Here is a 26,308-nt window from a genome sequence, read left to right as displayed (position 1 = left end):
CATGCTTTAGCATATTAGCTAAGTGTTGTTAGCATGCTTTACTATGTTCGTAGCATGTTGAATATTAAATTTGGGTCAGATTGGACATTGTGTGCATGAGTTACAGCAATTTTCTTTTTCTTTGTATTAATAGCATGCATTAGCTCTTAGCTAAGTGTTGCTAGCATGTTGTAGCATGACTGTAGCATGTTGCTAGCCTATTTAAAACTTGCTAATGCTTTTTAATATGTTGCTAGGAGTCCGTAACAGTGTTAAACATGTCACTTCCTGTTGTCATCAGGTGGCGCTATGACTATAACTGAATATGGGCACTGACATGTGTTCAGGACCAGACTCTTATCACACCTGTGAAGTTTGAGGCAGATCGGACATTGTTTGCCTGAGTTACAGCCACTTCCTTTTTCATGGCGACACGTCAAATTTTGTCAGGCCGCCACGGACACGCCCCTCGACGAAAACTCAAAAGCTTCGCAATTTAACATCGCAAGGGCCTTATGATAACACTCAGCAAATTTGAAGATGATCGGATAAAAACTGTAGGAGGAGTTCGTTAAAGTACGAGGCCTGAAAATGGCAAAAACTGCACAAAAATCGTACAGGAAATTCGATATAACGGACTTCCTGTTGGGTTTAGGATGTTGTACCAGGAGACATGTTTAGGCCCTCAAAAATTTTATAGGTGGCGCTACTTTTTCTGAAAACCATATCAGATTAAATTTTCACAAGGAGAAGAAGAAGAAAAAAGAAGAAGAAAGAAGAAGAAGAAGAATAAACAGAGCAATTCCAATCCTCGCAGGGTCCGGGCCCTAATCGCACTGCAGTGCTCGGGCCCTAATAAACGGAACAATTCCAAGAGGGTCCTCGCACCACCGGTGCTCGGGCCCTAATAATAATAATAATAATAATAATAATAAACGGAACAATTCCCTCGCAAGCAGTGCTCGGGCCCGCACCACCGGTGCTCGGGCCCTAATAATAATAATAATAATAATAATAATAATAAACGGAGCAATTCCAATAGGGTCCTCGCACCACCGGTGCTCGGGCCCTAATAATAATAAACGGAGCAATTCCAATAGGGTCCTCACACCATCGGTGCTCGGGCCCTAATTAAGCTTATATAAGTGTGCAGCGATGTGCAGATCAGCTGAATCAATCTGCTGTTAAAAATGAACCATCCATTCATCATATCCGCATGCAAAACTAAGGATTAGAATAATCGTAAACAACGATCGGGTGCGGTTATCTAAATCAGAGAAAAATACAGGGGCGGGTGGGTGGCGGGCGGATAATTTATTTGAAGCTGCGGATTCGGGTGACGTTTGAGCTCATCCGCGCATCTCTAGTGCGCACATAAACCCGTCGGCTTTTAAGTAGCTACTGGACAAGACTTTCGTGATAATGCATCGAGTCAGTGACATTTTCGACTGTCTCTGGACTCGGACGGACTCGGGATATTTTCCGAGTCCGAAAGGCTTGAGTCCGAGTCAAGTCCGAGTAAAAATGCATCCGAGTCCGTGACAAGTCCGAGTCGCCTAAAAATTGTACTCGAGTCCGAGTGCCCCAACTCTACTATTTTCTGTAGCTGCTTTTTTAATAACTAAGGAAATGTAAGCCTTATAATTAGTAACTTACAATGTTTTTATTCAATGAAATACAAATTAAGTCATATTAAAAACATTAAGCTGCTTTTAGCCTTATGCTGGAGCTAGTTTTGGCTAATGAAACTAAGTATGTAAATAATTAAATAAATTAGCAATTATAATGTCATGTATCGGTGATCTTGCAAGCTAACGATTGGACCCAACACCATACCTTAATATATCCTTAACTATAACGGAGCAGATGGAACTTTTTGCTTTGGCAAGGGGCGTGGCAGTACTGAAACACAGTCTAAGCTGTTCGTCAATCACAACCCACTGGGACAGCTAACCAATCATAACACATTTCGTTTTTTGAGATATCAGCATAGATGTAAAAAGCCAGAGTGGCACAAATAATCATTGTTGATATGCAGAACAACAGCACTCTTGCGAGATAATAATGTTTTACACAACAGTTCGAATAGTTCTAAATGAAGCCAAATCAGGATAACCAGTGAGTCTCTTAGCATCATTGAAGCTGAATAGCGTATTAGCATTTTAATCGTTAAATATATGGATATATAGAATCAGTGTTTTTGAACAAATCAGTTTATTCACTTATAATACATACAGTATAGTCACCATCTACTGGCTCAATAATGATTCAAACTGCGGAAATATTCACTGAATATTATACTGTATCTGCATAAAATACAAATGTAATATTTCCGATTTTCCATCTTGTCTTCTGAGATGTTTTCATCTGGTTGCAGCACTGACATACTTGACTGCCTATTTCAAAATCTGTGTTTGCACAGGGCAGTCGGTTGTAAAAACACAAATGGTGAGTGATGAAGTGAATAAAAGGAGTAAATGAATTATGACTCAAAAAGTAAGTATTGTAGCCATTAAATATTTCTTGGTTATGACTAAAGCTCACCTAAATTCCGGTAAGACCATTAGACGTCATGTCACAAGTGTTTCCATTCAATTCCCTACTCTGTTTGTAGTAAGAAAGTGGGTTTTGCACAACAGACTTCCACATTCTGTAAAACAAGTCTTGTTGCTTCTGTTTCACATGATTTGTATATGCTTGGTAAAGGGGTCATCAAATGAATTATGACTCATTCAATGAATTAAGGCCATTAGACGTTATGTCACAATACCTTAGTCCTTGTTTGACTTCATACAAATACACATTTAGAAGTCATAGACTGACTGGACAATGAGTGTTCCTATTCAATTCCCTACTCTGTTTGTAGTAACAAAGTGGGTTTTGCGCAACAGACTTCTATATTCTGTAAAACAAGTCTTGTTGCTTCTGTTTCACATGATTTGTATATGCTTTGTTAAAGGGGTCATCGGATGTCCATTTTCCAGAAGTTTATATGATTCTTTAGGGTTTTAATGAAAAGTCTATAATATACTTTGGTTAAAAATTCTCAATGGTTCCTTTACCTTGTCAAAATTAGCTCTGCAAAAATCATCCCATTCTGAGGGATTGTTCCTTCAAATGCAAATGATCTCTGCTCGCCCTGCCCCTCTCTTCTCACTGTGGAGTGACAAGCTGCTCTGAGAGATTGTTTACTTTAGCCGCATTTAGAGCGTTTAGCCACGAAACTTGCTAACTAGCATGTTATTAGGAAAGGTGATTGCAGAGATTCATAAAAAAAACCTTATACTCACTTCTGCTCTAACTGAAGCTGGATCACGAATGATTTGTGAGAACATAGACGCATGTATGTGGATCGGGAGCCGCATTTCCATTCACAAACAGATGTAATCCACTGCATCTTCAGCAGCTTAGATGTCGGGAGTAAATCACAACCACTATGTTTGTTATTACATCCAGCAACACAACACCTCAGTCGCTCAATCAGAGATATTCTTGTCTAACTTACATCCCTGCTCCGGCATCGAAACAATGGGGGGCGGACTGTTACAGCTGATCTGAGGTAAGACGCTCATGTCAATCAACTATCGTGGGAGCGGCCTCTGTCAGTGTGGCCTCGATTTGAAAAAGGGGTATTATTTTTACAGATTAATTAAAAACCACTGCATGGATTTTTATTATTATAGGGTAGATGTATACACTGCCAACACACATTAATGTTCAAACAACATGTGAAAGTGAACTTAGCATCCGATGACCCCTTTAAATATGGAGCTGTTTTACTCAAGATGCCTTATAAAGATGATCATAATGTCTATCACAGTTTTTTTTTTGTTTTCACTAACATTTAGATATTAAATTTGAATAAACTGCAACATTAAAAACAACTAGCTAGTTTAAACAATTACCTTAAAAGTCCTTAGATATTGCTTTTAGTTCATACAGCTGTTAGTACTTTCCCTGACAAGTGGGTCCAATGAGACCTATTTTCAGAGTTTGGTCAGGTGACGTTCGACATATACCCCATTTCACCCCAGTGTGTTTGTCTATGACAAAGCCTGTCTAATCTGCTGTGATTCATATGATCCTGTGCTTAAACCTAATGAAAACCAAATGAATTTTGTTTTTTTGTTTTTTATGAGAAATCTTGAAACACATTTCCGTTGGTGCTTATTTTCTGAGCTAAAGGAATTCTAACAAATAACATTGTTGTGAGATCTATAAACATGTAAAAGAACAATTAGAAAAGTGAGTAGCAAGGGCTGCATGACATCTGCGTGAGTCAGATGAGTCAGTAAAAACTGTGCTCACAATTCAAAATATTTTTCCTCGATACAGTTCCACCCTTTACACTTTTCAGAAGTTTATTTGAGGCCTTTTCTTCCAAACAACAAAACAGCAAGCATTTATGCTCCAAAACAGAACAAAACCGAAACAATAACAGCTTCATCAACTGTGTGAGCGATAAGTTAAAGCTGACACAAAATACAACATGGAACAAAAAAGCACACATACTCCTGCAAATAAACATATGCACATTTGTTCCACAAATTAAACTGTGCAATTAAGACAAAATAGAACTGTTCTCAATCTAAGCATCTACACAAGCATATTGAATAAGAGCTTCATATTTTCTATACATTTTTAGACCCTTGAACATAAATACAGTCAAATCTGCAAGTATGATAATTATTCAAATGATTAAATAAACAGAGAAATCAGAAGACACATCTTAAGATGGTTTGTTTGAAAGGAATGGTGACTTCATCGTGGAACAACCTGTTGTTTTTGAAATCCATATGAAATGAATGAAAGATAAGCATTAAGTGCCAAGACAAGCTTTAATAAGAGGGAAGTACAAAAAAGCTGACACGTAAGGTGTCAAAATAAATGCTCATATTTAAATTAATGCAATAATGTAATAGGCTATAAGTAGCAGAAATCATAAGCATCTCTCTGTACTGCCTGAGAAATCAAGAGGGAGGACAGACGAGGACTCTAATGTTGTAAATGAAGCTTGAAAATCATCCACAGTCGCTAATGTCATCAGTTCAAAGATCCAAGTTCATTCAACGATGCTTTGAGATCTAAAAATATCATTGTTAGTAATCTGTTTGCATTCTAATGATCAGAGCTAAGCTCCTTTGTACCAGCTAGGATCATCCAAAACTTCAAAAACATTCAAATACATCCTCAGACAAAAACAAGTTTAAGAATACTCAAACTGAAGCGCATTTGTAGTAATATTTTGCTTTTGGCCTACAGAATAGAATTTGCACAAAATACTGTATACTTCTGTTAACATTATTTCTTCTGAGAGTTACAAAAATATATTTAATTTCTTCAGCAGGTAAATAATATATTTAGATCTTGATTGCAAACACATACATAACTATGGGTGTGTGTGTTGTGTGTGATGTCATTTCATTTGTACATTTGCAAATGAAATGTCCATCTGTGTTTTCAATGAGTAGTCAGTGTTTGTATATCTGTGTCGGAGCCAAACAGCTCTTTGTATAGCGGAGGGAAGAGGGAATGCACCGTGAGAGGGTAAAGCTGCCGGAACCATCGCAGTTTCTCAATATGCAGTGTGCACAGAGACTTCAGCACCGGCACTCTTTGATACAGCTGGAAATATACAAAAACGCAACATTAGAAGTCATTCCAGCCAATATATGTTGGACCACAAAACAAGTCACAGGTGTCAAAATTTTGAGATAATAAGCTTTCCATTGATGTATGGTTTGTTTGGATAGGACAATATTTAGTTGAGATACAAATATTTAAAAATCTGGAATCTGAGGATGCTAAACAATCAAAATATTGAGAAAATCGCCTTTAAAGTTGTCCAAATGAAGTTCTTAGCAATGCATATTACTAATCAAATATTGCGTTTTGATATATTTACGGTAGGAAATTTACAAAATATCTTCATGTAACATGATTTTTACTTAATATCCCAATTATCTTTGGCATAAAGGAAAAATGGATCATTTTGATCCTTACAGTGTATTGTTGGCTATTGCTACAAATACACCTGTTCTGCTTATGACTGGTTTTGTGGTCCAGGGTCACATTATTTCTTCACTTATTTCTCCACTTATTTTACCTTATGCAGTAGACTCTCCTGATTGTCTCTGTGCAGAATGTGACTTAGGGCAAGTTCCACATCTCTTCTTACTCTTTGCACTCGTTCTCTGTCTTCCAGACACGGTCGATCTACTCAAAATGTGGAGAAAGAATGAGAGATGAAACCCATTCTACTTTAAAGTCAGAGTTTCTGTAGTACTGTAGTTTTGCTGTGCTCACCTGCATTGAGGAGGACCAGTGCAGTGAACACCGCCATCTGCTGTTCAGTCAGTCTCAGCGCACAGAGATTGTGAGCAAAATCAAATACAGCAGCTATGAGATCGCCACATGCTGAAGAACAAACGCAAACAGAATCATTCAAAGCCTGTTTGAACTGACAACTTTTGAAGGGTAAAATTACTGATAACAGTGAATAAGTGCACCTTATTAAAGAAACAAATTTTATTAAAGGGGATTCATGGATACCCATTTTCCACAGTTGATATAATTCTTTAAGGTCCTAATGAAAAGTCTATAACATGCTTTGGTTAAAATTCCTTAATGGTAGTGTAAAAAACACATTTTTTATCCTTGTCAAAATCAGCTCTGAAAAAAATCAACCTGTTATGGTCGATGTTGCTTTAAATGTTAATGAGCTCTGTTTGCCCCACAACACGTAAAAGTGATCTTTGCATTCGATGACCCCTTTAAACAAGACTATGTCTTGTGCCATAAAATAACTAGTGCTGTCAATATGTTTTCATAAAATATTCACGATTAATCCCACCTAACGTTACCCTAGCCCCGCCCTTGTGTTAACTGCGTTAAGTATTTTTAGCGCTGTTAAACTGGAAAAAATTATTCACCTGCTTTAACATGCTAATTTTGACAGCACTAAAATAACCCACAGCACATCTATACAGGTGGAGCTGGGGAGGTGGAGGGATTCAGAGGAATTCTGAAAGCACACTACAAAATGCTCTGGACAATGCTAACCAGCCAGTAAAATGTAAAGCAGCAAGCTCACTGGCTACGTATTAAACATGAACCAATCAGCTTGTTCCAAGTAGTTTAACGCTGTAAATATTATCATTTTGCGTTAAAGGAGAAGTCCACTTCCAGAACAAAATTTACAGATAATGTACTCACCCCCTTGACATCCAAGATGTTCATGTCTTTCTTCTTCAGTCGTAAAGAAATTATGTTTTTTGAGGAAAACATTTCAGGATTTTTCTCCATATAATGGACTGCTATGGTGCCCCGAGTTTGAACTTACAAAATGCAGTTTAAATGTGACTTCAAACGATCCCAAATGCGGATATAATCCCAACCGAGGAAGACGGGTGTTATCTGTTAATGTCAAACAGTCATCATGTCTTGCTTTGCCTGAACTTTGACTCAAGACAGTTAGGGTATGTCGAAAAATTGTATTTTCTCCCTTAACTTCAAAAATCATTTCAAAATGACTGCAGAAGTACCGACCCAGTCTTTGCAAAGTGAACATGCAGAGAAGATCAAACACCCTTAACAAAAAAGGTAAAACAGCAATATGGGATGATTTTTTCGACATACCCTAACTGTCATGAACCGAAAAAAAAAAAACAGTTCAGGCAGAGTAAGTGTCATGAATCTGGTCAGTGACCTGCGGTCCGCTCACCACCAGATGTCGCTCTTGCTCTGCCATCACACACAGACTGTTGCTCTACACCCCGGACTACATTTCCCATTATCCACCACGCTGATTGCGCCATACACCTGTGGCCAATCAGCGGCCCTATTTAAGCCCTGGACTTTCACTCGGTAGGCACAGAGTATTGTGGAGTGTTTTTGCGGAGAACTGTGTCAGTTGCGTTTAGCGCTCTCCTAGTGCTAGCACCTTATCAGTGTTGTTCCTTAGTTCCCCTGAGTTTCCTAGTTCCTAGTTTCTTAGTTGCTGTGTTCCCTTGTTTCCAAGTTCCCTAGTTCCTGTGCTCCCTTAGTTTTGTATTCTCGCCTGGCTTCCCCGTTTTCGTCTGTCTCGCCGCCTGCCTTCCTGGACTCTTGCTCGTTGTAAGGAATTACCCCTCTGCCTCACATCATGGATTATGTTCGCTGCTGATCGACCCACGCCTGCCTCACGGACTAGTCTTGTGCCTCGCCTCCAACATACCTGTTTGTAACTGTTCTGACCCTGCCTGTCTGACCATGTTTTTGTCTCATTGTTTAAATAAAAGCTTGCGCATGGATCCCCTCGCCTCTCGTCTCCCTCTCCACATTACAGTAAGACAAGATGAGCGTTTGACATTAAAAAGTATATAATTTGTATTATTTTTTTGAAAATAACCGATCGTTTTGCTAGATAAGAACTTTCTTCTTTGGCTGGGATCACTGCATTTGGGATCGTTTGAAGCTGCATTTAAACTGCATTTTGGAAGTTTAAACTTGGGGCACCATATATGGAAAAAAATGCTGAAATGTTTTCTATAAAAAACATAATTTCTTTACGACTGAAGAAAGAAAGACATGAACATCTTGGATGTCAAGGGGGTGAGTACATTATCTGTAAATTTTGTTCTGGAAGTGGACTTCTCCTTTAAGAACCCCTCAGCCTGCATCATCTAGAGTTTCATGACAATTTGCCATTCGTTTAAAGTATATTATTTCTGTCATAAGTACTTTATTTTCACAAGGGATTAGACAAATTTGACAAACACATGTTTTAACTCACCAAGAGATTTGAAAAGTTCTGTTCCTGCAAATTTGCCGTCAAAGAATACTGTGTTGTTTTCTGTGTTAAACATCCGACTCATCCGGACCAGAACCACTTCCATGGACCCTAATATGAAAAAGAGAAAGGCACGCACAGAAGAAGGCAGAGAGGAGAGAGCAACATGCATAGAATTATAGAAAGAGGAATGAGAATGGAAGAGAAGGAGACAAAGGCAGAAAAGTGACAGGTTTTTGAGAGATAGAAACAGGACAGAGAGATGAGAATGGAGCTATAAATCTTACCAGCCGTAATTGATTAACTAGTATGTAGTATGGACAGCTATATCTCACCACTCTTGAGGAGAGCAATTTGATCATTTTGACAAAGCTGACGGAATCCTGGGATACGTTTAGCAAATTCCACCACGTACTGAACAGCATCGGTCAACCGCACTGCACAGTGCTGCCACATCTCATCCACTGACTACAGAAAGAGGAAGAGAGAGATAAAGAAAGTGAGAACGGTTGGAAACCCAAGACCTAGTGTAAAAATATTTCAAAATGTTACTGTTTTTGCTGGACTTTGGATCAAATAAATGCAGGCTTGGTGAACAGAAGAGACTTCTTTAAAAAACATTACGAGTCAAATGTTTTTGAACAGTAGATGTTTAGTGTATATTCAGATATCCATACACTACAAGCAGGGTTGCCAAGTCTTTTCCTGCAGGTTAAAGCGACCCTAAGAATGTGGTATTTAGCCCCTGGAATGCAAATGTTACCAGGGGAACCCTGCCAAAAAATGTGTATTTAACTCCACAGAACACAATTTTTACTGGGGAATCTCCTCGGAATGCAATTCGGCTACTTTTGGGCTAGTTTTGAATGGGAATTCAAATTTGAATTTGAGTGGGAATTGGGAGGGGTTTATTGTGAAAACCTGGTAGCCCTGACTACAAGTCAAAAGTTTGACTGAGATGTTTCTGAATGAAGTCTAAGAGGGCCCAATATACTTTATGCAAAGCTCTTCTTCATTCTTCACTGAGCAGAAGAAAAGAAGTTCAAAGTGGCTGCACAATGGTGTGCTTTTTGTAAATATTCTGACATAAATCTTAATAAAAGAAACAATTAAAACAATTAACACACAACAAAATAGCAGACTTTTTTTTTAAGAATTCCAAGCCATCTTTAAATCTTTAAAGGCTATACGCAAGCGATCACAGAGATGCCAATATGTTTGCATCAGTTCTGCAATACGGCACTCGATGTTTTTACTCTCTACTACTTTTACTAGTCTGATAGCTGTTCAAAGGTGTTTAACATTCAGCTTGTCAACAGTCAACTCAAACACTTCATTTGATGAGACTCCACACTTCACACTTGAAAAAAAAAAATCAAATGAACCATATTGGACCAATGCCAGTTCAATTGTGTTTTAAAAGTCAGCTTCAGGTTTTCCACAAAATTTGCACTGCCGAGTTGTTTTGATCAACCAAAAAGAAGGTTGAACATTTGTTAGACCAGATTTTGTTTGAAATTACATCACACTTGAAAAAAAAATTAATTGTAATTGACCAATGGCTGTTCAAAGTTGTTTAACAGTCAGCTTTAAAGGGATAGATCTCCCAAAAATGAAAACTCTCTTATTAAATACTCACCCTCATGTCGTTGTAAGTCCTTCGTTCATCTTCGGGAACACATATTAAAATATTCTTAATGATATTCAAGGGTTTTCTGAACCCTGCATAGACAGCAACGCAACTGACACATTCAAGGCCCAGAAAGGTAGTAACGATATTGTTAACATAATCCATATGACATCAGTGGTTCGACCGTAATTTTTCATAAAGAACTAAAATATTGACTTTATTTAGCAATTTCTTCTCTTCTGTGTCAGTCTATCAGGACACATGCGTGTGGTGCTGCTGATGCAGGAGTCGGGGTTCTGACGTAAAACATCTATCTCTCTTAGTTCTTCATCAGTATATTCTGTACTCTCATGAATGCATGACAGGAACTGACACAGAAGAGAGAAAACTGTTGAATACAGTCATTATTTTTGTTTTTTCTGTGCACAAAAAGTGTTCTCGTACCTTCATAATATTTGACCCTAGACCACAAAACCAGTCTTAAGTCACTGGAGTACATTTGTAGCAATAGCCAAAAATCCATTGTATGGGTCAAAATTATAGATTTTTCTTTTAATGCCAAAAATCATTAGGAAATTAAGTAAAGATCATGTTCCATGAAGATATTTTGTCAATTTCCTACTGTAAATATATAAAAACTGAATTCTTAATATTTTGATTTTTTTGCATCCTCAGATTCTACATACTGAAATAGTTGTATCTCAGCCAAATATTGATCTTATTTACTCAGCTTTCGGATAATGTATAAAGTTCAATTTCGAAAAATTTACCCTTATGACTGGTTTTGTGGTCCAGGGTCACATATTATGGTTCAACCAATGCTGTCACATTGACCATTTTATCGTTGTCCTTACTACCTTTCTGGGCCTTGAACGTGTCAATTGTGTCGCTGTCTATGCAAGTTCAGAAAGACCCCGGATTTCATCCAAAAATATCTTAATTTGTGTTTTGAAGTTGAACAAAGGTCTTAAGGCTCTGGAACGACACAGGGGTAAGTAATGACAGAATTTCATTTTCGGGTGAACTATCCCTTGAGATTTTCCAAAAAGATTGCACTGGTGAGCTGTGTCGAACCACCAAAACAAACTCAAGATATTTTGTTTGATTTAGGTTAAAAATGACATCACACTTATTCAATTTCGATTTAACTTGAAGTATCTCAGAGCCTTTACAATAAAAAAATGCCACACCATTTAACATGGTCATCAGTTACAACTGAATAGAATAGATGACATGTACTTTGCTCTGGTAAGCGTGGATCTCCTCCCTGCTAAAAACCTTCCATCTGAGAGCCTGCAGCTCCTCAGGTCGATACTGAGTCGTCTCCCTGTGAGAACGTACGATACTTGCAGAGAGCTCCTCTGTCAAAAAAACACACAATGGAAGGCATGTTAATTTAAAATCGAAACCACAGTCCTAAAGGTGTGATCACTTTAAACCACTTTATTACACCACACAGCACACATGAATCTTTAAACTGCTTGTGGTTCTCACCTATGTGCAGAGATGTCGGAAAAGAAAAGAACGAGCTCTCAGGGTCAAAAGGACGAAACCCCATTTCACTGCCGCTCATGTTCAGAATAGCCTCTGGTGTAGACCTTGTGGAGTCAAACCCTGAAAGAGCGAAATATAACACTTCAATATCACCACAAAATCACATGAGATTTATCTACCAGATGAAAAGTACTTCCTTCAGTGGAGATTTACTTACCTCTCCCAGCTAAGCTGTTGCTCTCACCTCTCCTGTGAGAGGCCCTGCAGGCCAGACTCTGAGCCTGGGCCTCGCCTATGCGACACTCCAGGTATGGATGCACCTCTGGAGGGCAGCCTTGCAGTTCAGGCTCTACAGAATAAGGGTAAGCTGGAGGTAGAGGTGGGATGAGATGTGATGACTGTTCTCTGGGCTCTTTGCCGGAACGGTAGGCTGGGAGAGGCTGGGGCTCTTGGAGAGAGTTGGCCTGAAGACGCTGCTGCTGCCGATGTCTCTCGACTTCTGCAAATAGCGAGTCTCTTTGACGCTTAGACATACGGCCAAACTTCACCGCTGAGGAAGATGAGAAAACATTACTACAGTTATGAGGTTGCATATAATTTTGGTTGAATTTAATATTTGCTTCTATCCTTCTTACCGTCGCGGCTCATTCCCTGAGCGACACATTTTTTGAGGCGGCAGCTCTGGCAGCGGTTACGGCTGGCACGGTCAATAGGGCAGTTGCTCTGTCTGGAGCATGAGTACTGCACACTGGAGGACTGACTTCTGCGGAAGAAGCCCTTTTGGGAAAGAGAAAGTGGGAGACGGGGTTTAGAACAATTACGATTAAACAATTAAAATCACAATTAAATCTATCTTAAATGATGAATATTTGACACTGGTTAAGTATTGTTGCTTTTCTTACCTTGCAGCCCTCACAAGTGATAACTCCATAATGAACCCCTGATGACTTATCTCCACAGATCTTACATGGGATCACCTCAATCTGAGCTATAGATACAAACAGAACAACAAAACAAACATTAAAGCCAATGTGTTGAGCTATCACAGATGATTGAAATAACTCCCAAAGCTATTAATCAGATTAAAATTCTAGCCAACAGAGGGCAGTACAGCCAAAAAAAGTTGTTAAAAATATGATTTTTTATTGGAAAAAATACTGTCATTGATGAATACTTTATAGGAAGAGTGCATCAACCTGATTAAAAGACATTTATGTTACAAATATTTATATTTCAACGTAATGCTGTTGTTTTTTTTTTTTGTTTTTTTTTTACTTTATTTTAATTTATTGAATAAGACTAAAAAAGAATATAACAGTTTCCACAAAATTGTTAAGTAACACAAATGTTTTTACTTTGATAATGTTTCTTTACCAATAAATGAGCATATGATTTCTAAAAGATCATGTGACACTGAAGATTGGCTTAAAGGCTGCTGAAAATTCAGTTTTGAAAATATACTATTAAAATTATGTATTAAAATAAAAGCTGTAATTGTAATTATATTTCACAATATAGCTGTTTTTAATATATTTTTGATCATATAAATGCAGCCTAGTATATAATACACTACCAGTCAAAAGTTTTTGAACAGTAAGATTTGCAGTGTCTTTTAAAGAAGTCTGCTCACCAAGCTTGCATTTATTTGGTTCAATACACAGCGAAAGCAGCAATATTGTGAAATATTTTTACTCTTTAAAATAAACTTTCAATTTGAAAATATATTAAAATGCAATTTATTCCTGTGATCAAAGGTGAATTTTCAGTGTCACATGATCCTTCAGAAATCATTCTAATATGCCGATTTGCTTTTCAAAAAACATTTATTATTATTGTTTTTATCAACATTTAAAACAGTTCAGTAATTTTTTTTCACGATTATCTGATAGATAGAAAGATCCAAAGATCAGCATTTATTTGAAATAAAATGCTTTTGTAACATTTATCACTATATACTATTCAAAAACTTGTCAGTATAATTTTTTTGGGAAAGAAATTATAGAAATTTATATATATTTAACAAGGATGCTTTAAATGATGATAAAGACATTTATAATGTTACAAAAGATTTCTTTTTCAGATAAATGCTATTCTTCTGAACTTCCAATTCATCAAAGAAACTTGAAAGAAATCTACTCAGCTGTTTTCAGCATAATAATATTAATAATAATAATAATACATGTTTTTTGAGCAGCAAATCAGAATATTAGAATGATTTTTAAAGGCTCATGTGACTGGAGTAATGAAGCTAAAAATTCAGCTTTGAAATCACAGCAATAAATCACATTTTAGAATATTCAAATAGAAAACTGTTATTTTAAATAGTTTAAATTTTTCACTATTTTTCTGTTTTTGCTGTAATTTGGATCAAATAAATGCAGGCTTGGTGAGCGTGCTTGTAAGAGACTTCTTTAAACAAAATAAAAATTTCATAAAAACTGTTCCATTTATCAGTAATCACATTCAATAAAAGCACAGGCATACCAAGCTGGAAAAACAAAAACAAAAAAACATTTCTTTAAGTGGTTAAAGATGCGTGTTAATGATTTAAGATGTTAAAATGGAAAGAGGAAAGTCAGAGGAAAGTAGTACATTTACCAAATAGGTATATTGTGATGCATGAAGTAGACTAACTAAGATGAAGATATAAAACACTGGATGACTGGTTCTTTAGTAGATGTCCTTAAGTGTATTTGCTGTTAAATACACACTCACAGTACAAGTGTACAAGCAGAAATACACAGAAGTATAAATACACAAACCTGCTGCTGAAACACGAACACACACTGGTTTTGTAACAGACTAAAGATAATCTCTGAAAGCCACATTAAGAAACTCTAATCTAATGAACAGAGGGAGAGAAGGGAAGGGGGAGGATGAATGAAAGGAATGAAAGAGGTATGAATGAAGTGTAACTCTACTGTTGTGCTACGAACAAAAATGCACATGCACATACGCATATGTTTGTCATGTTGGGAACTTTTCATTGCTTGTATACTAAGCCAATGATATTTTCTTTCCCCAAGATTTTAATGAAAACATTATTTAGCAAGTTAACTGTGTGTTTTTCTTCTCAATGACTGATGGCCGGTCCCTGAAATGTAGCTGATTTCAGATTTTATAGTGGGGACCTATACACTGATGAATCGTTCATAATAACATCACAGATAGGGGAAATTTTCATTTCTTGCTGCATTGTATGTTGTGGTCTGGAGTCTTGCATTTTGAGGTTTTGTTGCATTTCGGGCATGTTTGAAGGTTCCTAAGCTAAAACTCAAAGTGTATGTTCTATACATTAGTGTGTGTGTGTGTATATGTGTGTGTGCTTTTAGTCAAAATGACAGTAAATCTAACCTACTTATTTCTTGGAATCCAGCAATGTGTGTGTGTGGCTAAGTGATGTGGTCACATGGTCCAGTACCAAGGAACATGACACACACACACACACACACACACACACACATATATACACACAGGTGGGAGGAAGCATAGAGAAGGAAGTGAAGAAGAGAAGATACAAGGTTAAAGTTCATAAGTTTAACGACACATTCCACTGAGGCTTATTTAAAAAAAAAAAAAAAGTAGTAAAAAGGTTTTAATTGAGAGCTGAACTAACGGGATTACACTTGAAATTGTTAACCAAGGGTCACATTTAATCCTAGCTTAATGTAATGCTGTGAGTGGATTTTGTGCAGTTGTGAAGACTTATATTTTGCACAACATCTTAACTGACATTTGATGAAAAATTGCTGTTTCTTTGCCGTTCAGTGGTTTTGTCTTATGGGAATTTTGTGCATTGTGCACAAATGTGCTTATAATGTAAATATGAACATAAATCTCTCTCGATTTACGGATAGTGCACAGTTCCACACATTTGTGAATGTTGCACAACAACATTGGGGTTAGGCGTCAGGTGAATTGTCAGTGTAGTCATCAACATTTGGTGCAGCTCCACATACGATGCTGCTTCTGCTTCTGCTTCTGCAAGAGATTTGTCTTTTACGCAAGTCCTCTCTTTGGTTTTTGCATTGGTAAATTATCTAATTTCTTTCTACCTTTATTTGCATTTTTTCTTTCTTTGTAGAATTTTCAAAATACACTAAAAATGAAGGTTCCGTTCTGTTGTGATATAACCCACCTTCTTATTTTCTATAAAACTGTGCACGGCCATTTGTAAATTTAATGTGTCTGGCTTTCTGTGTCATTAAGTTCCAGCTATTTTTAGCTGTACAAAACAGCTCATTTTGCTGCTTGATATTGCAAACTGGTGTGTCTTAACATATTATTTTGATGTATTATCTTAATATATTTACTGCACGTTGTTATTTTTCTCCATATGTCCCTGCACATTCACAGAAAATGGCTTACTTCCATGTTGAAAAATAATGTGGATAGAAGAACCATTTTATGTTTCCCAAAAACCCTTCAGAGAACAATTTCTTAAAGAACCATCTTTAAAAGTGTGAAGATCTTGCAATGGAAAGTTGCAACTGATGTCAAAGGTTCTTCATGGAACCATAGATCTAAATACAGGAAAATCGAAATATTTCTTATTTGTGACCCTGGACCACAAAACCAGTCATAAGTGTCAATTTTTCAAAATTGAGATTTATACATCATCTGAAAGCTGAATAAATAAGTTTTTCATTAATATCAATATTTGGCCAAGATACAACTATTTGAAAATCTGAAATCTGAGGGTGCAAAAAATATAAAATATAAAATATAAAATCAAAATATTGAGAAAACAGCTTTAAAGTTGTCCAAATTAAGTTCTTAGCAATGCATATTACTAATTACAGATTAAGTTTTGATATATTTCCAGTAGGAAATTTACAAAACATATTAATGGAACAAGATCTTCACTTAATATCCTAATGATTTTTGGCATAAAAGAAATATTGATAATTTTGACCCATACAATGTATTTTTGGCTATTGCTACAAATATACCCGTGCTACTTATAACTGGTTTTGTGGTCCAGGGTCACATTTTACTTATTAAATTAAATTGTATTTAAGCATTTTAGTTACTTTTTAGTCTAATATCTGTAAATTAAAAAGAACTGGTGTAAATTATCCTCTTAAAGGGACAGTTCACCCACAAATTAAAATTTTGTCATCATTTGCTCACCCTCAAGTTGTTTCAAAACTAGTTTCTTTCTTCGGTTGAACACAAAAGAAGATACTTTGAAGAATGTTGGTAACCGAACAGTTGTTGGTCGCCAATGACTTTCATAGCATGAGGGGGAAAAAAAATACTATGGATGTCAATGGCTACCGTCAACTGTTTGATTCTTCAAAATATCTTCTTTTGTGTTCAACAGAAAAACCCAGGCAGGTTTGGAAGTGGAAAGTAAATAAATGATGGCAGAACTTTCATTTTGAGTGAACTATCCCTTTAAGAGTGAATGCATAAATGATCAAAGAAACAAAGAAATTAAATAATTAATTATATTTTGACTTTTGTTTCATACATTTGAACTATACCTGAATAATAAAAATGGCTGGTAATATTGGTTGGTGGGCAAAAAATAAAATAAAATAAAATAAAATAAAATAAAATAAAACATTAATCTAAATGTTTTCTAAATGTAATCTAAAACTAAAATAAATCTGTTAATACTTTTTCTCTGTATTACTAATTCACACCTGCACCTCAGCAGTTCCCCTTCAAAATCACCCATGTGAAATGCTGCTTAACCCAAGGTTAAAATTGAGCTTATCCTGGTTAAATACAGTGTGAACAGTCTAAAACAATATGTTATTATGCTGAAATGATATTATATAATTTCATAAAAAGGTGATGTGAGGTAAAGTGGAATCTGAATGTGTCATGTCAGTCTGACCTTTTCATGTCAGAAATTAAAACTTCTTTTGAAGAGTTTTCCCACCTGGTCCATCAAAGCCCTTACAGTGGGTGAATCAAAGAAGGGCAGTCTTTCTCACAAAAACAACAAAATCAAATAACACGTCACAAGAAAACAGGGAGATTCACCGTGACTGGCTCAGACTCGGGGAATATTGAGTGTGAGGAGGTGGACGTAAAGGTGTCAAACCTCAAGTCTTTTTAAGTGGTTTACTGGCTTCTCTTTCACTCTGACTTTCCCTCTTTCATGCTTTATCTCGCTCTTTCTTTCCCTCTCTCTGTCTCGCTCACAAAGGATGCGACTGCCAGTAATATGCTCTTTCATCTGTGTTTTTACTGCCAGGAATGTCCATCCCCCTCTTCACTCCGCCCCTCTTTTTCTCATCCTCTCTTCCCCCAATCCAACCGTCTCCCAAAGGAAGATGGACAGAAATATTAATCAGATACAGCACCCATTAAAAAAAAAAAAATACATCACAAGAAACCAAAACATCTCATATTTCTTGAAATTGAATGCAACATTTGTCAAGCAATATCATGCACATTTATAATGTGTTATTATAAATTATTTAATTAAACGTGTAAAGCCTGGCATGTAATGACAGTCAGAAAAATCTGATAATTATACTTTTTTTTTTTCTTTTTTTTTTTTTTTTTTTTTAATTTAAAAAAATAAATGTGTTTTGTTGAGGCTTTTATATATGTGACCCTGGACCACAAAACCTTAAGTAGCATGGGTATATTTTTAGCAATAGCCAAAAATGCATTGTATGTGTCAAAATTCTCGTTTTTTTTGCCAAAAATCTTTAGGATATTAAGTAAAGATCATGTTCCATGAACATATTTTGTAAATCTCCTACAGTAAATATATCAAAACTTAATTTTGATTAGTATGCATTGCTAAGAACTTCATTTGGACATCTTTAAAGGCGATTTTCTCAATATTTTGATTTTTTGCACCCGCAGATTCCAGATTTTCAAATAGTTGTATCTCAGACAAATATTGTCTTATCCAAACAAACCATGCATCAATGGAAAGCTTATTTATTCAACTTTTAGATGATGTATTAATCTCAGTTTCACAAAAACTGACCCTTATGACTGATTTTGTGGTCTAGGGTCACATATGAGAGTATGGAGCTCATATACAAAGAGAGGAAAAATTGCTGATATTATATGCCAAAAGAGTAAGATTTATTCCTAATGAGTTGTAATGTAAAACAATAGAATCTTTATAACTGTATAGCAGACTACTTGCATAAAATGCATGTAAATATCACTCTATAACAACCTTATATCTTAGTGAAATGATATTTAAATGCTTAGTTTTTATGATACAAAATCTGTAGTTTTTATTGTAGGGAGCAAAACATACTGTATAATGCAGTGCAATACAACGTTGATTTCTGTTTATAATGTATGATATCATATTTGATACATTTCAACATGATTTAGAAAAAAAGTTGCTTCAGCCCAGTAAGGGTTCATCTTGAAATATTGCTAGCAATATAAACATATTCTTACATTTACTTTTTAAAAATCACCATCAGATTTCACAGCTTTTGTATTAATCCATATCCAACCATCATACATCTATAAATGACAGACAGTTTCTGTGGGCATACAGTAATTGGAGTATGCATGTTTCTGTGTCAGTATGTTTATGTCACTGTGTCAAGGTGTGTCATGGTTTAGGGCACAAAAGGAAACTCCTTGCAACAGTTTTTGCAAGAGTGTGGGTCTCATGTCAGAGTGTGTGTGTGTGTGTGTGTCTGGAGAAAAGGTGTGAATGTGGGTTGACATCCTATTGACTGCATGTGACATTTGCAGATGCAATTTGAAAACGGCCATGTTTGCTTGTGGGCGTTCAATTCTGCAGCCAGATTTTTAGCCAGTCGATAAGCTAAATGCCATATGACTAATAACTCTGAAGGCAGGTAAACGACCACATCACAGTGGCAGATGGCACCATAGAAATACCAATTTAGTTCTTTTCACTACTGACTAATCTGAGCAGAAAGGTAATATTTCAACAGTGCATTACAGCCATTTATGAGCCCTAAAAACAGGTAAAATATCTAACATGATACTATCAGTGTTGTTTTAGTGTCACTAAGATATTTTTTAAAAGTTTATTTAAAATAGTTTATTAATTTTAGTTAACATAGTCAATTATATTTTTTTTGTCTACATATATTCTATGTATGTTTTTATTTTAGTTTCCATTAATTTTTAGTTTAATATATTTCATTGTAGTTATTTTAGTACATGAAATCTGATATAAAATCATTTAAAATTCTATATACACTACCAGTCAAAAGTTTTTGAACAGTAAGATTTTTAATGTTTTTTAAAGAAGACTCTTCTGCTCACCAAGCCTGCATTTATTTGATCCAAAGTACTGCAGAAACAGTACAATTCTGAAATATTTTTGCTATTTAAAATAACTGTTTTCTATTTGAAAATATTTTAAAATGTAATTTATTCCTGTGATTTCAAGGCTAAATTTCAGTATCATTACTCCAGTCTTCAGTGTCACATGATCCTTCAGAAATCATTCTAATATTCTGATTTGCTGCTCAAAAAACATTTATTATTATTATTATAATTATGTTAAAAACAGCTTAGTATAATTTTTTCAGGTTTGACATCTAGAAAATTCAGAAGAACAGCATTTATCTGAAATAGAAATCTTCTGTTACATTATAAATGTCTTTATCATCAATTTAAAGCATCCTTGCTAAATAAAGGTATTTATTTCTATAAGTTCTTTACCAAAAAATATAATGTTACAAAAGCTTTTTATTTCATATAAATGCTGATCTTTGGGTCTATTCATCAGAGAATCCTGAAAAAAGTACTCAACTGTTTTAAATATTGATGATAATAATAATAATAATAATAATAATAATAATACATGTTTCTTGAACAGCAATGATTTCTGAAGAATCACGTGACATTGAAGACTGGAGTAATGATGCTGAAAATTTAGCTTTGATCACAGGAATAAAATACATTTTAAAATGTATTCAAATAGAAAACAGTTATTCTAAATAGTAAAAATATTTCAAAATGTTACTGTTTTTGCTGAACCTTGGATCAAATAAATGCAGCCTTGGTGAACAGAAGAGACTTCTTTAAAAAACATTACCAGTCAAAAGTTTTTGAATAGTAGATGTTTAGTGTATATTCAGATATCAATACACTACAAGCAGGGTTGCCTAGTCTTTTCCTGTGGAATTGGGCTACTTTAACATAAACGAACAAACAAAATTTCCTGTTACTGTATATTAAAACAACAGCCAGTAGCAGTAGACTTTTATCTCTTGCCTTATTTTCAGAATTTTTTGATTACGTTCTTTCTTCTGCACTCTAAGAAAAGTCAGTAAAATGAGGCACAATATACTGCTAATATGAAGGAATTTTTCACATTTTTTTTCACAGGTATTTTACACATACTTTGAATATTGCATTGCATTGTCTTATGTTTAGGGTTAAAGGAAATGTCTGTAATGTCCTGGCAGAAAATTACTCGTACCTTTTCTTTCTTAGAGTGTCCTATCTAACTGGCATGCTCGCATGCAATTCAACACTTTTATCTTCATATGAGGGATTCCTTCACTAAAGCAGCCTCTCTCCTACACAAGGCCTGTAATCTAAAAACAATCTCTTCCTGGGTTTCTTGCTTGTGTTTTCTGTCTGCTTGTGTTTAAAATTACACTGATACCAACATGTTCACTTGCACACACAAACTCCAAATAAAGAGAAATATCTGCATAGAAACAAAACGCTTCTCATTCTCATTATATCTCTCTGAAACCACATGCTGATAAAGAGAACATTTCTCTTCTTCTCTTCTCTACTATCTGTTTACCTAAACCACACGCTGATACTGACTAAAAAAAGCCTTCGTGTTTCTCATCTCCTCTAGCCAAACTGATGAGAAATTTACCAAAAAAGAAAAATATAAAGACGACAGTCTTAAATTCTGAAAGAGAATTATTACAGGTCTGCAGGAAGATCCCAGTCTAATGAGTTAGACAATAATAGGCCTCTAAAGATACTGCTATAATACTGATACTAAATAATGTCTATATGTGAATAAAATTTAGAATTACCACAAATCACAAATATTAGCAGTCATGAATCCCAGAGGTACTTACCACAGCTGAAGATCAGCATAAAGCATTGACATATCCATACAAATAATTCTGCAAAATTAAGCCAAATGCTCACAGCGGAGAAAAACTGAATCCAACAATTTTTTTTTTAACTAAAACGAAACAAAGTAGAGTTACTTGTTGAATTGTACTTAAATGTGCACAATAACTGTGAGAGACTTCTATACATATCTCTCAGATCATACAGGTTTCCAGAAATGAAGATGCTATCTCACCTTTATATATTGCTGCATGACTGTAAGTAAGATGTAAGTTGAGATATGTCGTAAATGATTATCTCTGATGTACCACTGATTACATAAATTACATAAAACTGTACCACAACTTCAGTATTTAGGTCTGAAAATGCCACAGCAAATGGTGCAGGTCCTCCTACTTTTTTTTTTTTTATTCCTTTAAAACTTTAATAGTGTGTAAAAAATATACAAAATACTTACAAATAATTTTAGGCTCTCCAATAAAGTTAAAAAAAAAATAACTACACATACGTTTCCTTTATTACTTTTTCTCTATTTTAACAGGTTTTTAGGTTTTGGAATCTCTTTAAGATACTCAACTATAAAACATATATATTCTCATACCTTCCGTTCATAAAAAAACACAAAGCCAAGCACGAAAAGGAGTTGCAAATCCACAGTAGATAGAAAAAACAATTTCTATTTATACTGTATGATATTTAGACATATGTTTTAACACTGTTTTGAAGAGGTACAAAAAGGTTACATTTATGACGACAGTTAAAGTGCATATTATTTGACTGTTTTATCTACATGCAACAGCTGTTCCCAGTACAACAACGGCCTAATGAAATGTTTAATGTGGAGAAAGAAAGCAGAATCCCCAAAAGCTCATCTTAAGACAGTCTTTGGATTTAAGTCTCCATTATCTATCTAGCGGTTCTTTCTTTTCTCTTGAAACATCATTGTGCACTGTAAACTAGTGAAAAACCTCAAGGTTCCACTAACGGAAATCCTCGAGTTGAATGCAAGAGTGCTGTGACAGGACAGAAAAAAAAAGAGTCACCAAGAGAAAGAATGAAAGAGAGAGAACCTGGAAACATCAAGAGCTTATAGCTTTCAAAGAAACAATATACACATACTCAGGAGGCAAACTGAGGAATTGCCTAACTGAGATCCAGCAGATTTGTTTAATGCACATCTACCTGAATAACATATCTAATGCTAAAACTTGCTAATAAAGTGCTAGGACACTATAGTTGCACTATAATTTAATTAAAAATGACTTCAATTACTAATCATGTTGTTTTATTTATGTATTGTGAAACTTTTAAATTAAAGAAAATAAACAAAAACTGAATGTGTATTAATGTATTATTAACATAAGCTATTTCTGAAATAAATATGCTTTATAAATAAGTCATTTAAGGATCACCTCTGTAAAAATAATTCACAAAGCAGCACAGCCACAAAAAAAACATCTTTTGTCACAGGAAAGTGCCTGAAGATAAGATGAAGTAAGCTGAGTTTGATAAGACTTTTGTGCTTAGCATGCGGTTTCAGACACACACACACACACACACACACAAGCAAACATACACGTTTATATACGGTTTTCATTGTTTAAGTTAATATCACACACAATCTTACGTAACTGAATTACGTTTTAAAAAAGTCTGAATGGAAACGCTTTGTGAATTCAGGGGGAGAGAATATCTCTTTGGTTTTCAAGACTTTAGTCACTGAATGTATAAGTCATGATTTCAGACTCTTTGAAGATTTTAAGACATTTAAGAACAAGAGTGAAAAAAGGAGTGAACCCCCACACAAAAAAAACGGTAAATTTATACACATATCAGTGTGCTGCGTGCATTTGCGACTTTCAACTTTCCTTTCGTAACATTTGGTTTCATAAGCATTTGGTCTGTATAAAAACAGATCAGATTAGATTTTTTTTAAATGTATTTAACATTTTTAAAATATATAATTTAAACTTGTGTTCTTTTTGACGGCATTGTTTTACTTGGTAACAATGGAGAAAAACAAGCCAAAATGTAGGTGATGGAAAAACAGCATTCAAACGAAAGCTCTGCACGCACACCTGTGTACGTACACACATATGTGTGTGCCGACGTACACACAGACTCACACACACAGGGACTTGAACGGGTGACCACAGCGCAGAACAGACTTGCAGCTGGTGAAGCGTTCATTGGCAGTAAATTCAGAAAGTATGTGAGTGTGTGTGCAGTTAGAATCTAGTGCAACGTTGCAAAATGCCTCACTCTGCATGTTTTCTTAATGTGCGTATAAAACCAAAAAGTGTATTCAATGAAATCCACCAATTTTCTTTCCGGTTGTGCTCATCGGATGAAGATCAAAACCGGAAGGTCTTTCTGCTTGTACTTTCCTTTCTGCCTCAGTCTGACTAACGCTGTGTGTTCTCTATGTCTCTCATGAATTAAAAACCAGGAACTTTTAGGCCTTTTTTAACATTCTGATCCTGTTCTGAAATAAAATAAATATTTAATAATATTTTATTGTATTGAAAGGAGATTTTTGGTATACAAAAATCTGACACTACTGAACTATAGCAAAGAAAAAGTGTTAGCAGTCTGGACATGCATACTTATTACTACTTTCCATATTAAAAAACAAAAAAACAAAACAGAAGTAAAACACGGAGGTATAGGAATCATGCAGTGACTGAAATCTTAAATAAAAACTTTTTAGTTGCTTTAAAGAAATTCGCCTACTTTACAACGTCGCATGCGCTTTATGAGACGCATCGTAGGATGTTTTTCCAAAAGTATTTGTACTGTAGACCCAATATATATTTGTCTAGCGTTTAAGCATTTTTAGGTTCATGAGAAACACTTAAGTTACATGTAAAGTACATACACAATAGAAAAAGTTCATTTTAAATGAAAATCAATGCAAGAGGTTGCACTCTCAGTTGTGGTTGGAATCTGGAATTCTTTTCTGGTATCTTAAGTACTTTTTTTAATCACACACACTTAAAAAACAGCGTTCAGCAGGGTGCTGGACTGTGGCGAGAGCTTCTGTGCAAACCTGCATCAGATAATGCAAAGTGATAAGATAGAGCACAGCTGAGTTCAGCAAGTCCTGCTTGAATTGTAGCAATTTTGATGAGCAGATATTTAACCACATACGTGATGTGGGCTGCTACGGAAAATTCAGTTTTAAGGGGACTGTACGAAAATGCCAATTTGAGAGTCATTTCTGAACAATGTCCACAACCACAAGCTTCACAAACGAATGTCATCTGATACTTTGGGGGTCCTCAGTTTGTCTGTGGGGGTTTCAGGATAAAGTAAACAAAAACAGAGAGAGAATTAAAGATCGTCTTTATGGTTTTAGCAGTTGCTTCGCGTTTAGGCCAGGAGCAGTGACTCAGAACAAAGGAGGGTTTCTGAAAGCGACACTTATCTTGCAGTGTTGGCATTATTAATGTGATAATCTGCACATTATACCTGTTATCTGTAGGTCATCTCCATCATATCTATAGTTGTGGTACTAATCATAACAGCCACAAAGCACAAGATAAACTAATAATCAACTGATCTGGCCATTAAACAATATTGTGGCTCAGGTTCTTGACTAACTGATTACCTAGATTAGCTGTCACTGTCTACTGTTTGTTGCGAGTTTATGGATCTATATAAAGTTTATATTTGTGACCCTGGACCACAAAACCAGTCATAAGGGTCAGTTTCTTGAAATTGAGATTTATACATCAGCTGAAAGCTGAATAAATAAGCTTAGGACAGTATTTAGTTGACTATTTGAAAATCTGGAACCTGAGGGTGCAAAAAAAGCAAAATATTGAGAAAATCACCTTTAAAGTTTTTCAAATGAAGTTCTTAGCAATGCATATTACTTTTTTAATCAAAAATTAAGTTTTAATATATTTACGGTAGGAAATGTACAAAATATCTTCATGCAACCTGACCTTTACTTAATATCGTAATGATTTTTGATCATGTAAGAAAAATCGATAATTTTACATAATACAATGTATTGTTGGCTCATGCTACTTATGACTGGTTTTGTGGTCCAGGGTCACATTTATAAAAAAATCTAAATAATTACCTGCCTTATTTTAGTTGAAAACTAAACTGTAGAAAAGAACTGATAAATTCATTATTAATGCAGAATCATTTTGCTTAATTTAGTGGACTACAAGAGTTACGAACATTAGGTTTTTCATATGTTTGAACATCTTGTGTTTATCTTAGCATAGGAAAGTCCCGTTATTTCAGTCATTTATAAGACTTTGTCCAGGTTGAAAGAAAGCACCAAGTTAAATCTAGTTCAAAAGGGTACTTTCTATTTCAATTTCTAATGTGATCATTCGGTTTTTCACGTCAAACTAGCTTTTAGACTAAGCTAATGTTGTGCTTTAGGC

At 35.3% G+C, this 26,308-nt stretch overlaps 1 protein-coding gene across 3 annotated transcripts in view; it reads right to left on the bottom strand.

Moving 5' to 3' along the window:
* Window positions 1-4,298: 4,298 nt before the first annotated feature.
* rorc (RAR-related orphan receptor C) overlaps window positions 4,299-26,308 on the bottom strand; it is a 39,133-nt gene continuing 17,123 nt past the window's right edge. For 2 of the 3 annotated variants that reach the window (XM_051131693.1, XM_051131695.1), the window contains 10 exons: window positions 12,776-12,861; window positions 12,509-12,650; window positions 12,091-12,423; window positions 11,874-11,993; window positions 11,619-11,740; window positions 9,085-9,217; window positions 8,753-8,860; window positions 6,286-6,396; window positions 6,086-6,198; window positions 4,299-5,604 (listed from right to left, as the gene is read on the bottom strand). In XM_051131693.1, the coding sequence (XP_050987650.1) occupies window positions 5,440-5,604; window positions 6,086-6,198; window positions 6,286-6,396; window positions 8,753-8,860; window positions 9,085-9,217; window positions 11,619-11,740; window positions 11,874-11,993; window positions 12,091-12,423; window positions 12,509-12,650; window positions 12,776-12,861 (1,433 nt within the window). In that variant the 3' untranslated portion in view covers window positions 4,299-5,439. The remainder of the gene's footprint in view (window positions 5,605-6,085; window positions 6,199-6,285; window positions 6,397-8,752; window positions 8,861-9,084; window positions 9,218-11,618; window positions 11,741-11,873; window positions 11,994-12,090; window positions 12,424-12,508; window positions 12,651-12,775; window positions 12,862-26,308) is intronic. The other variant, XM_051131694.1, reaches the window with a different exon arrangement.

Source organism: Labeo rohita, chromosome 16 (genome assembly GCF_022985175.1).
Source record: "Labeo rohita strain BAU-BD-2019 chromosome 16, IGBB_LRoh.1.0, whole genome shotgun sequence".
NCBI lineage: Eukaryota > Metazoa > Chordata > Actinopteri > Cypriniformes > Cyprinidae > Labeo > Labeo rohita.
The sequence above is the reverse complement of the archived record's forward strand: the minus strand, read 5'-3'. Positions and strand labels throughout refer to the sequence as shown.